This window comes from Parambassis ranga, chromosome 15, assembly GCF_900634625.1.
Source record: "Parambassis ranga chromosome 15, fParRan2.1, whole genome shotgun sequence".
NCBI lineage: Eukaryota > Metazoa > Chordata > Actinopteri > Ambassidae > Parambassis > Parambassis ranga.
This window is the reverse complement of record NC_041035.1, coordinates 18072134-18086493: the sequence shown is the minus strand read 5'-3', so window position 1 is coordinate 18086493 and position 14360 is coordinate 18072134. Positions and strand designations below refer to the sequence as shown.

The 14360-nt window shown below is 42.4% G+C and overlaps 1 protein-coding gene across 1 annotated transcript; it reads left to right on the top strand.

The window, feature by feature from the left end:
- The first annotated feature begins 8064 nt into the window (after positions 1-8064).
- LOC114447503 (transmembrane protein 121) lies at positions 8065-9015 on the top strand. The gene has a single exon (XM_028423800.1). The coding sequence runs from the start codon at positions 8065-8067 to the stop codon at positions 9013-9015; it is 951 nt and encodes a 316-aa protein (XP_028279601.1).
- The last annotated feature ends 5345 nt before the right edge of the window (positions 9016-14360 follow it).

Below are 14360 nucleotides of genomic sequence, written 5' to 3'. Positions count from 1 at the left end.
AATGACCTTGACGAAGATTCACTCGAGACTGCGGCCAGTTTAATTAATGCCATGTGTTTCTGTGTGTACACAAGTAACCTCAAGGGAATCGTTTTTATGGGTAATGGCCACATCACAGTTGCTCTGTATTCAGTTAATCAGTCAGAGGATACCACAGAGAGGCCTGCACAAACACAAATTCATCAAGGATTTCCAGTCTAATAAGAGTGCAGAAAAATCACTGTCCCACATGGAGCCCAGTCCAGTTCCTCACAGCACGCCGTTGGCCCACGTATGACACTGAAGTACAGCTCCACACACACAACAAGACCTGTAACCTCATTCTTCTTATTAAACGAGCCCCAGTCATTAATGTTGACACTGCTGCTCCTTACAATTTACTTTGTTAGTCATAACTCTGTATGTGTGAGTCCATCAAAATGTATTCCATGTGTGAGCACAGACTAGACAGGTTAACCAAAAGCCTTTCAGGAGAATGTGCTGCTTAATTAGCTCATCAAAACACAGCGTCCCTGAGTGACACTAACTCCACCGCCACAATCATCTGAGCATTTACTGTAAATGAAGGAAATTGCCGGGGGGAGAAGCCCTCAGTTCGAGCGAAGCAACCGACAGAATTCGCAATATGACACATTTGGTTGAAGGTTGTATCCCATTAGGAGCAGAATAAAGATGTATTTATTAACCAAAAACAAGTGTGGGCTGAAGTTTGAACTGTGTGAATAAACACTGTCTGTGCATCTGGTTAATTTTACTGCACTGCTCTGGAGCCCCACTAGGGCTGCATCGCAACACAGGGACCTCATCTGCAGATGTAAGGAGCAATGGATGGACCTTGTGTTGGTGTTTGTCCCAAAATGGGAAAACTGCACAGATACAGTAGCAGTAAAAATAAGATAAGATAAAAATAATATACAGTATAAAGTGAACTATCAATAAAAGAAACAATAGAGTTAAATTAAAAGTATCTCCTCCCTCTCTTCAGCTGTGATAGTTCGCTGTGTCCACTGTATTGTATTGTAAAAATATAATCTTTCTTCATGAAGGATCCATCCAGTACATCCTTTGTTGGGACTAGAAGGACGCATCTGCTGGCTGCAATTGAAAGAGCCATTGAAAAAAGATGGCCTTGTTTGCTGCAGTAAAGCAAACGGTCGACAAATGAGTCCTTGAAAAGATGCAGCGCCTCAACTGGGACGCAGCTGGGGTGTTGCTTTCGGGTTTAGGTTTTTTGTGTTTAAGTTACAGTTAAACATGTTCAGACTGGTTGGCAAGCTTTGGGCAGTATTGATGGTTATCGACATAAATCTCATTGGTTAGAGTTAGAATTCATGACCTGGATGGTCACTTAAAAATGTACTTGAACTCAAAGCATTTGGACACAGAAAAAGTCTCCTGCTCTCTCTCTCTCTCTCTCCTCATTGCACGTTATGTTGGACCTCTCCTCTGATTAGCTTCCTTACTTGTCTTCCCTGTGATAATATGAGGATGTGACAGATTATTGTGTCACTTACAGGCCACTGTAAGCTCTGTCATGATTAAGGAAGGACAAAATTTAATGCAACTGTCGCAACTGTCAGCAGATTTTATTTTTACTAAATACTTAAGCATGGCCAAAGACAAAGCACCTATACACTCCTCCTGTCCATAGTTATTATGTTCCTCTTCAATAAAAAATGTTCTCTAAATGCTTTTAACAGTGAAGGGAAGATCATCTTGACATGAATCCTTTAATTTATTATTAACGTCTAGTGAGTCTGCTCTTTTCTTTTTGTCTGTGAGCTGGACAGGCTGCAGCAGGAAATATTATTTAAATGTATTTCATTTTGTTTTATGCTTTAAGGCATTATGAGTGATGATGCGTGACACACTCGCACACCTGTTTTTTTTTGCACTTAGGGAGGAATGTGTAAAAAAAGAAAGCACTCGTGTTTTATGCACACCAGTTAGAGCAATATATGTGTAAGTGCCTCATTATATTATGCTGTATAATAGCATGTATATAAAGGATGAACACATTTTTACTTTACTTCCTGGTTGCCATCTTGGAGGCCTCTTGTTTCCATATATGGTACAAGACTGAGAAGACCAGGTCCTGAGATGATGACAAGAGGATGACAAAGACCAAGTGGGGTGCAGGGCGCACGGCACGGTATTCACGTACACCGGGATAAAATGTGGAGGGCGTTTGATGGTGTCAAAATCTGGATACCACCCAACCCTATGTCACATGTTATAATGTCTTTACTGTCAGTGCCTGCATTAAACATATCCTGTGTGCCTGATCTTTCAGTCTGTGTAGCAGTGAATAGGTCGGTGATCCTCTTCTCCTCTCTCCCCCATCCTCACTAATATGTTTTCCAAATTATAACAACAGAATGAAATGAAAACAAGGAGCATTTAGCGGGTTCTGATCCTCCCGCCTCCTCCAAACAGCCCTTCAGTGATTTAAAGCCAGAGCTGTCAATCAGACCGCCCACACACTGTGTTTAGTTTATCTTTTAATTTATCTAATTATTTTGTGTCAGAATACAGTTAAGAAGAAAATATGTAGTTGTTATCTTCATTATTGTTGTTACTATAATTTAATATTATTGTACTAAAAACGCATGGAACTGTCTTTTATTGATTTTAGTGTTCAGTTTTACTATTTTTTTCTTTAGTTTTATTGCATAGTTTTAGGTTTTATTTCAGGTATCATAGGTCTAATTATGACAGCATTTCATTGGTCTGTTTTTATCCTTTGTTTTTAACTTGTTTATTTCTATTGAAAGGTTTAGGGGTGTGTGTGTGTGTGTGTTTGCATTTTAAACCACTTCTGAACTGGCCTCATTTCTAAGCTTTTGAGTCTTTGTTGTACTTGCTGGTGGAAAGGCTGTCAGGTAACGGGTTTTGAATAATATTAAAATGTCTCCCTGATGTTTTGCATGATGTAGTAATATGACAATCAGCATCTCTGCACAGCCTGTACAAACAGAGACATCACAGTCCTCTGTCTCCTCTCCTTTGTCTCAGGTCTGACTTTATGTCGTGTGAATTACAGCAAAGATACCAACACACACTTTAGCACCTTGTTTCTTACCAGCAGTTACTAGCAGTACCTAAACCGTCCAACCCCCACCTCCAGCCCCCTCCCTCCATCCTTCTGATTTAATTACCCCATGGGGACCTGCTTAGCCCATCCACTTCATGATTCTCCTTTGGTGGTTAGAGCCCTGATGGGGATGTTTAGGGATGGGAAGCCTTAACGCCCCCATTTGTTTTCCTGCAGGTAATCGATGGCAGACTGAGGGTTACAGCTAATGTGATTTATGTGTCCTATTTCCACTGTTATGCTTCATGTACAAATTGTTTTTGGTGATGTAAATTCCCAATCTTTTCACAACTTGCTGACACTGAATCTTGGCTGCCAAAACCAAACGATTTATCCATGTTTGTGTCCAGGCCTGGTGTCCAGGTTTGGTTTTTTGTGTTTTTTTGACATCACACCTGCGAATCATGACACATTCCAACACTGAAAACTTGACTCTCTCTCTCTTAAAACGTTTTGCTCACATTTCTTGTCAAAACATGGCGATAATCTCATAAGAACGTGCAGTTATTTCTTGTTGGATTTCGCATGGTAAAAATGAATCATGCTCCACTCTTGACTCATAAGTAAATCATCTGCAGTCTAAACACAAAGCAAATCAAATCAGCCTTTTCATTCAGCGATGCATTCCCTTGTAATTATGCCTCTACCTGCAGCACTTATGTGCACATTAATATCTCCTCTCAGAGCAATAAACATGGATTGTATCTGTTCTTTAATTGTACACACAAACAACATCCTTCATTTAGCGGTTATGTATGACTGTATTTGATAAAACCTCTACTTGATTTCTTGGAAAAACACCCAGATTGTTATTTGGCTTTTAAGGAAGAGGAAGATAGTGTACACAAAGGGGAGGAAAGGAAGAATAGGCTACTGATTGAGCTGGAAATTACAATCAGCCAGAAGGAGAAACTGTGCTTAAAAGCCCAACGTCCTTACTACAAGGCTGAAGTGTATTTTGGCTTTACTCTCACCGCAGTGTTTATAAAAACTTATTTTTATGCCTTGTTTGAGCTGAGTTCAAGGTACAGCTCACACAGCCCATGATATCCTTTCTGACAAGATGAGAAAACATGTTTCTCAAGCTGCTGCGCTTGGTTGTCAAGGGAACATTTCTGAAAATGGAGTGCGTTGTGCTCTAAGAAAACACGCTCAAATATTTGCATAAAGGCAGACGCCACGGTGAAAGGCGAAGAGATCGAGCTGAACATTTTTATTTTTCACAACAGAGGCACTTTAACTTCGCCTCTGAAGTCTGCAGACCACAGGCTTTCCCTATTTTGAGCTCCTCTGATTGTTTGCTGTGGCTCCTGATGCCAGATGACGTTACAGCGTTGTGTGGCTGGTGTTTTATCGTCTGTTATCTGCGGTGCGCGTGTGTGTGTGTGTTAGCTTGCCCGGAGCTGAACTGAATGATGCAGTGTCCCTGTCCGAGAGCCAAGGACAGTCCACCCTGTAGGAGGCTTGAGCAGAGGAGAGAGGCCAGAGGAGGGACAGGCAAGACTTCTGGATGCGCTCCTGCTGTCTGAAATCCCATAAATCATAATTGTGTTTGTGTATCAGTGTAATTGCAATAATCAGGACTGAGAACTTTGACACCAGATAACTGTAAAATAAAACAAAGATATGCATAAATCATGTTAAAGAGAGAGTCGCTTTAAGAGACAGGGATGTGACTTCCTCCTGTGCTCATGAATTATAGACACAGAGTGTTTGCTATGAGGTTAACATAGTCTCAGATTCCATTGTATATCACAAAATGCCATGTAAATGAAGATATAAATTATAGATTAGTGGATGAGATGTGGGAGGAATAACAGAGTGGATAATAGAGCAGGTGCTGTATCAACCTCATACTGATTTTTAAGGGGTGGGGGTTAAAATATTAAGACCACACTGCTACTCCCTGACAAGCCACTCGCTCATTTACATTAATAATGTAGGCTTTTTACTTGGAGTGAGCAGGTAGCAGTTTAGAGTCTGTCTCAAGGACACACGGTTGATAATGGGTGCGCTGGCTGCCATGTCATGGGGCCCAAGCCTGTGACCTTTCATTACACAACAGGTTTCTAACCTTCTCCAACATCTGTTATAGGTTTCCATTGTGGTTAGAAGTAAATTGTAGCCTGCCATGTGTTTAATAATAATTATTTTTAGAATATGCAAATTCAAGAGCACCAACTTCACAATTTGCAAAGAAGGATATAATTCATCACTGCACTTGACGTGGTCCAGTTATGGTCGATAAATCCAGAGGAAATCGTCAATAAGAGAGCAGCTGAAAGGCAAACGGCTGTTTCACTTGACTCCATCTTTCAAACATGAAGCTTCCACATGATAGAAGTCATAAACTGGCATGATGGCAGCTGTCAGCTGATCCACAGCTGGTAGATCTCTAACCACATCCATTCATGACTGCAAATAAATCTGCATGACTGATTGCAATTATGTTTAGTTGTCATTACACAGTTGGATGAAAAGTGCTGCCACACATGCATTGAAAACCAGGACTTTTGACTCATCAATAACTGCAATTTATGATGTGAGCAGTAAATGGCTTCATACTGTAGTAATGAAAGCGGTTCGGTTCCTCTGAGGAAGGATTATCCCTAATTGGCCCAGCTGGATAAACAGAGCTAGTGGTGTTAGCATAACAACTGCATAGCAAAGCAAAGCAAACACACCAACCTTTTCCTACCTTTAGACTTTTTTTTTTGGATATCTCCCAGGCCAGCCGTTATTACAGCTCAGAGGATAAAAATGTTCCCTTGACATTTAGTCCAACCCCACACATATTCTGCTCTCCTTCTTTTTTTCCTCATCTCATCACGTCACTCTACTAGCCTGTCTTGTCATTTTCTATTTCTCATTGGCTCGCTCCACATCTGTACCCCCCCACCCCTTCCTCCTCCATCTTACCCCCTTCATCCCTTTTGGTCTCTGGCCCCATCTCCTGATTCACTGCTCTCTCTCTCTCTCTCTCTCTCCGTAGATCAATAGAAAGGCTCTCTGTCAGGAAAAGCCACTGCACGTCTCACCCCCACCCTTCTTCCTCCCTCCTCATCCTACACCCTCCACCCCCCCCTACCCATCTATGTCTTTCCCAGATTGCAAAAAAAAACACAGTCTGGGTTCCGACAAACTGGAGAGTATCGTCCTCTCCTCCTCTTTGGATCACTTTTCATCTCTGCACCTCGAAGTTGAGAGAAAATAAACTGCATGCCTCTGTAATGGGCTTCTAAAGAGAAGAAGGAAAAGCGGGGCTTTCTCAGGGAGCCAAAAAAGCAACAGCCAGAGAAAATAGGATATCAGCACAAGACACAATGTGAAAAGAAGAGAGGGAAGTGAGAGGAAAAAAAAACAGGAAGAGAGAGAGAGAGAGAAGTTGTGCATTCAGCTAAGCTGCAAAACGCTGGCTCAACCCCCCACCCCGCCTCTCTCCTTCCCCTGGAAAAGTCTCTCTCTCTCTCCCTCTCTCTCTCTCTCCTTCTCTCTGCAGCTGTGGTCTGCTGAGCATCACCTCCACACAGCAAGTGCCTTTACTTGAGCAGAAGAGGGAGAAGGAAGAGGAGGGTAGCTGCGAGAGACAGAGAGAAAAAGAGAGAGTGAGTGAGAGAGAGAGAAAAAAAACCCAGGAGTGTGTCTGAACGCTCCGGAGGAGACACACAGAGGCAGACGGGGGGGTGTTGGAGTATCACAGAGCATGCTGAGTGGAGACAGGGGAATCCACTGGTGCTGCTGATCCCGGTGTCCCTGGCAAAAACTGCTTGAGCAGGAGACAGAAAACGGTGCAGCAGCCAGGAACCTGCCAGGGGGGCAGCATTTTACAGCGACAACGAAGCGTGGAGACAGCTGAGACACACACGGGAAAACACACATACAAAGAGCCGAGTGGGAAAGGACAGTGTGACACATGCCGCATTTGAAAGACAAACCATCTTCTCAAACACACAAACTTACAGAGGAAAACAAACACACGTTGTTTTGTGTTGTTGTTCGTGGATGCTGGAGGATGGAGAGGAAAACTTCTGGAGAGGAAATTCTCTTTTAAACAGGACTTACTGCAGATTTTTTTTGGGTCAACTTTACTGCTTCTTCCTTTTATTTGGAGTTGGGTCTTTAAGCCCTCCATCTACCCACATCACAAATAACCTCTATTCTTAGTTGCAGAAATTGAGAGCTGTCTGTATTGTGGCCATTAAAGATGCCTCATCCTGATTCAGTCTGAGCAGTAAGTGGATTACGACGGCAATATTTTGGGATTTTTCTTTTACTTAAAAAAGAATAAAGAATCTTATCCATGACTGGTGGATTTATGTGTGTCAGAGAAGGAGAGGATCCCCTGCGTTTTCTGCTCTCTTCTCCAGTGGATTACAGATGGGCTTTGTGATCTCTCAGTGCAGTCTCATGGATGATCACTCGCTGCCAGTCATTAGGATAAAGTACAAAGAGGGACACAAGTGAGTATTCAGCTGGATTTTTATCTCTGAAGCTTAAGCTTGTATGAAAACACGGGTGTCGAGAGTGAATCTGTAAGGAGGGCACATCGCAGGAGCTTTTTTTTTTCTCTCCCAATCACAGAAATTGTAACTCACTGATTAAACTGTTGTGTCACTGGATGGTTATTAGGGTGTAAACATAGCCACATCCTGAGAGCTGTTAATTTTTAAAGAAGTCAACCTGAGTGTTTACAGACCAATGAACATAATTTACTAAATGAGGGGTACTGTCTACCCAGCAGGTGGCTTGGGCACAAGCGGAGATTGATTGAAGTGATCTGTGTGAATCCTATTATTGCATCCTGGATTCTGGCCAAGACAGAAGCGATGGAGGGGAACACCGCCGTCTAGCAGCAATATCTGATCTGACTCCTCACTGGACAAACCGAGGACCCTCTGCACTCCCTCTTTAACAACATTCCTCCTCCTCCTCCTCCTCCTCCTCCACCTCTTCCACTCACCCAGGCAAGGATGGTCCCCCCGCCCCCCACCAACAAGCCCCACGTGTGCCTGTCCACCATTCTGATCATGAGCAGCATGGCACTGATTGATGCCTACCTGGTGGAGCAGAACCACGGACCCCGTAAGATTGGCATCTGCATCATGGTGATGGTGGGAGACATCTGCTTTCTAATAGTGTTGCGGTATGTGGCGGTGTGGGTGGGTGCTGAGGTGCGCACAGCCAAGCGAGGCTACGCCATGATCCTCTGGTTCCTCTACATATTTGTGCTGGAGATCAAAGTCTACTTTGTATATCAAAACTACAAAGCAGACCGGAAGAGCTTGGACGCTCTGGCGAGGAAAGCACTGACATTGCTTCTGTCTATCTGCATCCCAGTGCTGTTTGTGGTGCTAGTGGCCATTGACCACATGGAGTACGTTCGCGCCTTCAAGAAGCGCGAGGAGATCAGGAATCGACTCTTCTGGGTGGTTGTGGACCTGCTGGACATACTGGACATCCAAGCCAACCTGTGGGAGCCTCAAAAGAAAGGACTCCCTCTGTGGGCGGAGGGCCTGATGTTCTTCTACTGCTACATCCTGCTGCTCGTGCTGCCCTGTGTGTCCCTGAGCGAGATCAGCATGCAGGGCATCAACATCGTCCCACACAAGATGCTCCTGTATCCCATCCTCAGCCTGGTGACCATCAACATCATCACACTGTTCATCCGTGGGGGGAACATGATCCTGTACAGGGATGCCAGGGTGTCTGGGATCCTGATAGGAAAGAACGTCCTAGCCATCATCTTAAAGACCTGCAGCTTTGTTCAGTACAGGAGACAGTTACAGAACGCTCCTCCTGCTTTCGGGGTCGAGCTGCAGAAGAACTCGGTGGCCCATGCCCGCCCTGCCCCCACCCCACCTCAAGTGGTCATGCAGGACCAGACGCCCCTTCCTGAGGTGACGACATGTGAACACACATGACAGGACGACGGGGTGACTCCTGCAAATGTCAATATGAGTGTATATAACCCTCATGAAGCAGGCTGGGCTCAGCATTCCACACCTCTGAGGGCATGTGAACACTTATGTGAACACACAGGAGATCCTGATCTCCACTGATGCTGAATGGCACGCAGGACACTGCAGACACTTAGCCAGCATAGAGCCGTCATGGTGCAAAACCCAGTATTACTCGTGACTTTGTCAAAAGCATCTCCCCCAGTGAATCCATTTAACTGTGTATTTTTTCTAATTGTACAAAGGAACAAAAAAGCAACTACTGCAAGATTAGAGGATATATTTTTGAATTTGTGTGTTGCATTCTAAACTTAAGGGTCTGTGTGCTGTGGTGTGTATTTCTGTTGCTCGAATGTTCTTAGTAGTCGAGGCTTTAACGCGTCAAAGGCAGAGGGAGCAACCGACAGGAGGATTGAAGTAATGAGGATGAAAATAACAGTTCAAGCTTTCTCTTGAAAGAAGTGTGTGTTTTTATATGTGATTCTTTGATAAAGTATTGTGTACAAGATAAAGGCTTTCCTGCTCTCTCACTGACTGTAAAGGGGTTTTTCATGAAATCATTTAAAAGTTATTGGTCCAATTGAGTATATTTCTCTTTTTAATTAAAATTCAACAAACGTCCTTTAATTAACCTGGCTAACGACGGAGAAGAGGCAGAATTTTTTCCCCCCTCTGGTTCAATCTACAATTAGAGACTAGTTAATTGCTGAAGTGGTGCCTTTGCAATTTCATTCATCTTGAGTGTCATGGGTACGTTCCAGGCTGCTTTTTTTGAGTGAAGATGTGAAGGTTTTATTCTCAGTGCGGTTATGATCACTGCAAAGGTTGATTTGGATGCTGTAACCATAGGATAAAATACACAGCTAAAGGGGCAGCACTGCAGATGGATAAATGATTCCCAAATAAGGAGACCCGTTTAACATCCTCCTCAGGCGCACAATGAATATCTGTGCTTGCGCTTGGTAGCAGCAGCAGCACTGTCATTTTGTTCCTCACACAAAGGGACAAAATGGATACTTTGGTCCAGTGATTTGAATCCACACAACAGCCAAGAAAACATCATGTCTTCTGTTACGACAAATCTCTTTCTGAGCTTGTTTTTTCTGCCTCACCACCAGTTGAGTCAGAGCTGAAGCTTTTTATTTTCAGTGTCTGACACAGTTTAGTATTTACCTAAAAAAACACAAACCCAGTATCAATGTCAAAAGCAGTCCACTGGGAATGAATTGTTTGAAAGATTTTTCCTGGGCCTATGCTAACACTGTCAGAGATATTCAACTGAACACTAGGGTTGACTGCATAATACAGCATGCATCTATCTGTACAATAGATTCCTGTTCTCACAGTTTCTCAATGTGATAATGACTACACTGCAGTCATTATCACATATAGGAGGTTAGTTTTACTGCCCGCTCATCACATCACACAGGAAGCCCCCATCCAATACCTTAAACATCACATTTGAATTCACTTTTACCCATTTAACATTAATGTGGCCTGATGGACTTAGACTTAGGACAAGAAGAACTGCACTTGTGTCCTTTTGTAGGGCAACAGTTCATGGCTTTAATAAATGGAACTCGTCAATGAGACTCGTCATCTGAGGAAAAGCTTGTAGGAGACTGGTAAACCTAACCAAATAATTTTGGTCTGGACACAAAAACCAAGAAACAACAGCAGCACTTAAATCTCCTGCGTGGAGGTCCTGTGACCAAACAATCCACCACCATTCCCTCCTGAATCCTTACATCAGCCTATTTACAAAACTCAACTCACCAAAATGCTTTTCTAGATCCTGGAATTGATAATAAAACTTATAAAATAAAAATACCAGCTCTTGATTTCATCGGGTCCAGTCTTACCTTAACAGGTTGCTCTTCCCTTAGCTGGGAACAAGGAGACTCGCCTAGCATCCAACTGCCAAAAGTCCTGACGTCAGAGCTCTAGCAGACTCTTTACAACCATCAGTACCCTCGACTGGGTGCAAAAGATTACTCTTACTTAGATTACTTTTACTTAGAGACAGTAACACTAAGAACCGTGACACGAACCTCTGAAACAAGACCTTTTTCCGGCCTTTGTACCTGCACCTACACAAGCTAATAGAAAAATTAAACACTGTGGACCAACGTGGCTATTACACATTTCAGTGTCAGCTCTTGAACTCAGGGTGCTTTCTCTTGCATAATCGGTCTCTCACCAGTGACTACATCCATAATGTAAAACACACCCTGAGAGTGCAGAAGCTGTTCCAACGTTTTCATCTATCCAGGAAGGTGGCAACGTTCGGTGCCATGAACCGGGCTCTCACAGTAAGACTGCTGCAGCCAGCATTATTTGTCGTTGTTGTTGGCTTGGAAAGTCACAACCTCAGCAATTTAGAGCCCATAATATATTATTGGATTGTATTGTTTTTACCAAACTGTAGCAATGAAAGGAAAACATCTCATCATCTTTTAAAGCGACTGAACAATGAAGATTTTTGTTTCTTTTTTTTGCTGAAATTGGCAGCTTCGCAGTTTTGGTGACAATGTGACAATAGATAAAAAATAGTGTAATTCTGTTGTGTTCTACTGACAATAGAGAAGATTGGCACAGTTTGCAAACTGAATTTAGAGATGACAATCATCCCATTTTAAAGAGCACACAGTGGATATAAATACACATTGTCTTATTCAGATATTCTGTCTTATATAAATGACATTCCTCAGTTTCTGTGACCTGACTGTGTAAAGCAAAAAGAGAAAACACATTGTGGAGGTGAATATTATGCAAACTAAGGTCCATCTATTGTGATCTGACAACTAACACTTCACTCCTGCTCTCTTTCTCTCTGAATGAGCTTCATTTACATTTAAATGTTGCACATTAAACGTGCTACTTTTTTGTTTTATTCAAAGCCTTGCATTTCTGGATTATGATGTTTTTTTTTCTTTTTTTCTTGCCACAAGTGCGACCAGATGATGTACTGCAGCCACACAGCAAAACCAGATGGCTGAAGAAGTGATAATGAGCTTGTTTTGGCTCGCTCCAAAAGCCTTCACTTGCTTTCAGTATGTTGCCTGTTAAATCAAACGTAAGCAGAATGTGAGTCACCATCCTCATACTCTATCTGATGAGTACATAAGTATACTTTATCTGCACCATGGTAACAAAGCACTTAAACTGAATATTCACAACAGTGAGACTCCTTTTGTTATAGTCGCATAGCACGTGGACTTTAAAGTTTGTCTGTCAGCTTCCAACCTGCATGGTGATGTGCTGGGTAAGATCTCAACTTACTGCAGGGGCCAGTGATGTGTCAGAGCGCTGACTGATGTCATATTCTTAAAAACAAATTGTAATTTTAGTCTCCTCGCTGTTGTTTTTTTCTTTTTTCTTTTGCTCAATCTTGACCAGATCCTTAAAAAGTGATGTATAGGGTACACAGTAGATTAACATTTAAAGAGAATGTTGAGTGTGCAGGGAGTGTGTCTACTTTAAAAAACAAGATAAAAAAATAAGATGTATTGTATGAATAAATAAATAACACCTTTTTATAAATACAGTTGGCCAGAACAATCTGGGCAGACCTGACTTTCTTGTGAGTCCCACCCTCAGTGGTCACTAACTAAGAGCTTTAGCCATTTATTTTAACATTCCTCCTTTTTATTCACATGAATCGGGTGGAAATATAGATAATATCAAAGAAAAATCGCCTAGACACCTTTGTGACTCACTGTGCCATCTTGTGGTACAAAGCGGTATTGCATTATTATATATGATTAGCATGTGCCAATGTTTCCTTAGACTTTAGTCATTTTATTTTTTTTTATTCTTACAAATTACATTCCCACTATGTTGCCACATCTTGAATGAATGTCACATGCATGCATCTCATAAACTGCGAAGGCTGCACCTACACACTTACCACATTAACACTGATAAAGCTTGGCGTCTTGTGCCAAGCAAGCAAGACAAACAGCTGCAGTAAATTCACAGCTCGACCTTCGGCAGTCTTAGATGGCAACAGAGTCAGGTAACAAATGTATTTTTCATGGAATGCATGTTAGAGCATGAGGAGAACAAACCAGCACAGAAAATTAATGCTCATCAAGTATTGATTCTGTTGTCTGGAGGGTAGCTGATATTAGATTTAAGAAGATCACACAAAACAAATGATTTTTTTTTTTAGAGGCAGCGAAGCGTGTGTGTGTGACGCTGCTGTGCTGTCGTATTGAAAGCTTCGCTGTAACTATTTAACTTAAACCTCGGTGCATATTTCACACAGTGGTGCAGTGAGGTCACGTGATTATGGATGCTTTAATCCAAAATTTAGATGCTGTGCACACAAGCAAAGCAAAGACAGGTCAGAAAGTTACTCTGCAGAGTTCTGTAATGCCTACTAAACACAGTGTACGGATGTGCACGTTAGCCCGAGGCAACATCCTTGAACAACTTGGCAATTATCTGTTTCACAGTCAAAACACTTATCTTTTTCTGGAGCACTCAATCACCAAATTACAGCCAGCGCAATTACAAAACTGTTTCCTCACTCAGCTCTTAGACACGCATGTATGCATTTTATAAGAGGAGATCTGAGTGCAGAGTTCAACCCCTGCAACCATCTTGCTCACGCACAGTTCAGCGAGGATTAACGACAGCTGTGAAGTGTGAACCCGGTGGAGGATCGAGCCTGTGACTTGCAGCTACAGTGTGATCTTCCTAATAATCAGGTCACTCTGCTGGACTGCCAGCTACTTTCAGCCCGATCCAACAGAGAACCCAGGTTTTCAGAAATGAGAGCGCTGTGAAGTGCAGAATGTAAGTGTGAATTATGGAGAGGTGTTTCAATATTTAAACTTGTTGGCAGTTCATTGGGATTTATTATTTAATTCCAAGCTATTCTGCAAGTTTTCTCTAAGCGCTGTTGACCTATAAAAGATTCAGAGGGTTCATGATTCCCTCTGTTGCTTACGGTGCTTTTCCTCTGCACCCATTTATATGTAAAGGGCTCTGTCGAAAGATCCAAAAGAACATGTTTCTCTGTGTGAGACCTAAAGGAAAATATTAAGAACTACAAATATCTGTTGCTGTGGTTTCATTTGTAGTGCAAAGCTCTCGTTATTCACATGGGCTTAAAAAGGACCATAGGTTTACCTTGGCTCTATGTTAAAGCCACACAATGAAACATTTCTCCCTATGACAGGAAGCATATTGTCAGTTCCACCTGGCCCTGTTGGTCAAGTCTGCGCTGTCATTCATTTTGATGAGCTGTCTACCTTGTAACAGCATCTCATCCAAGGCTGAGTAAAACGGCATCAGAAAAG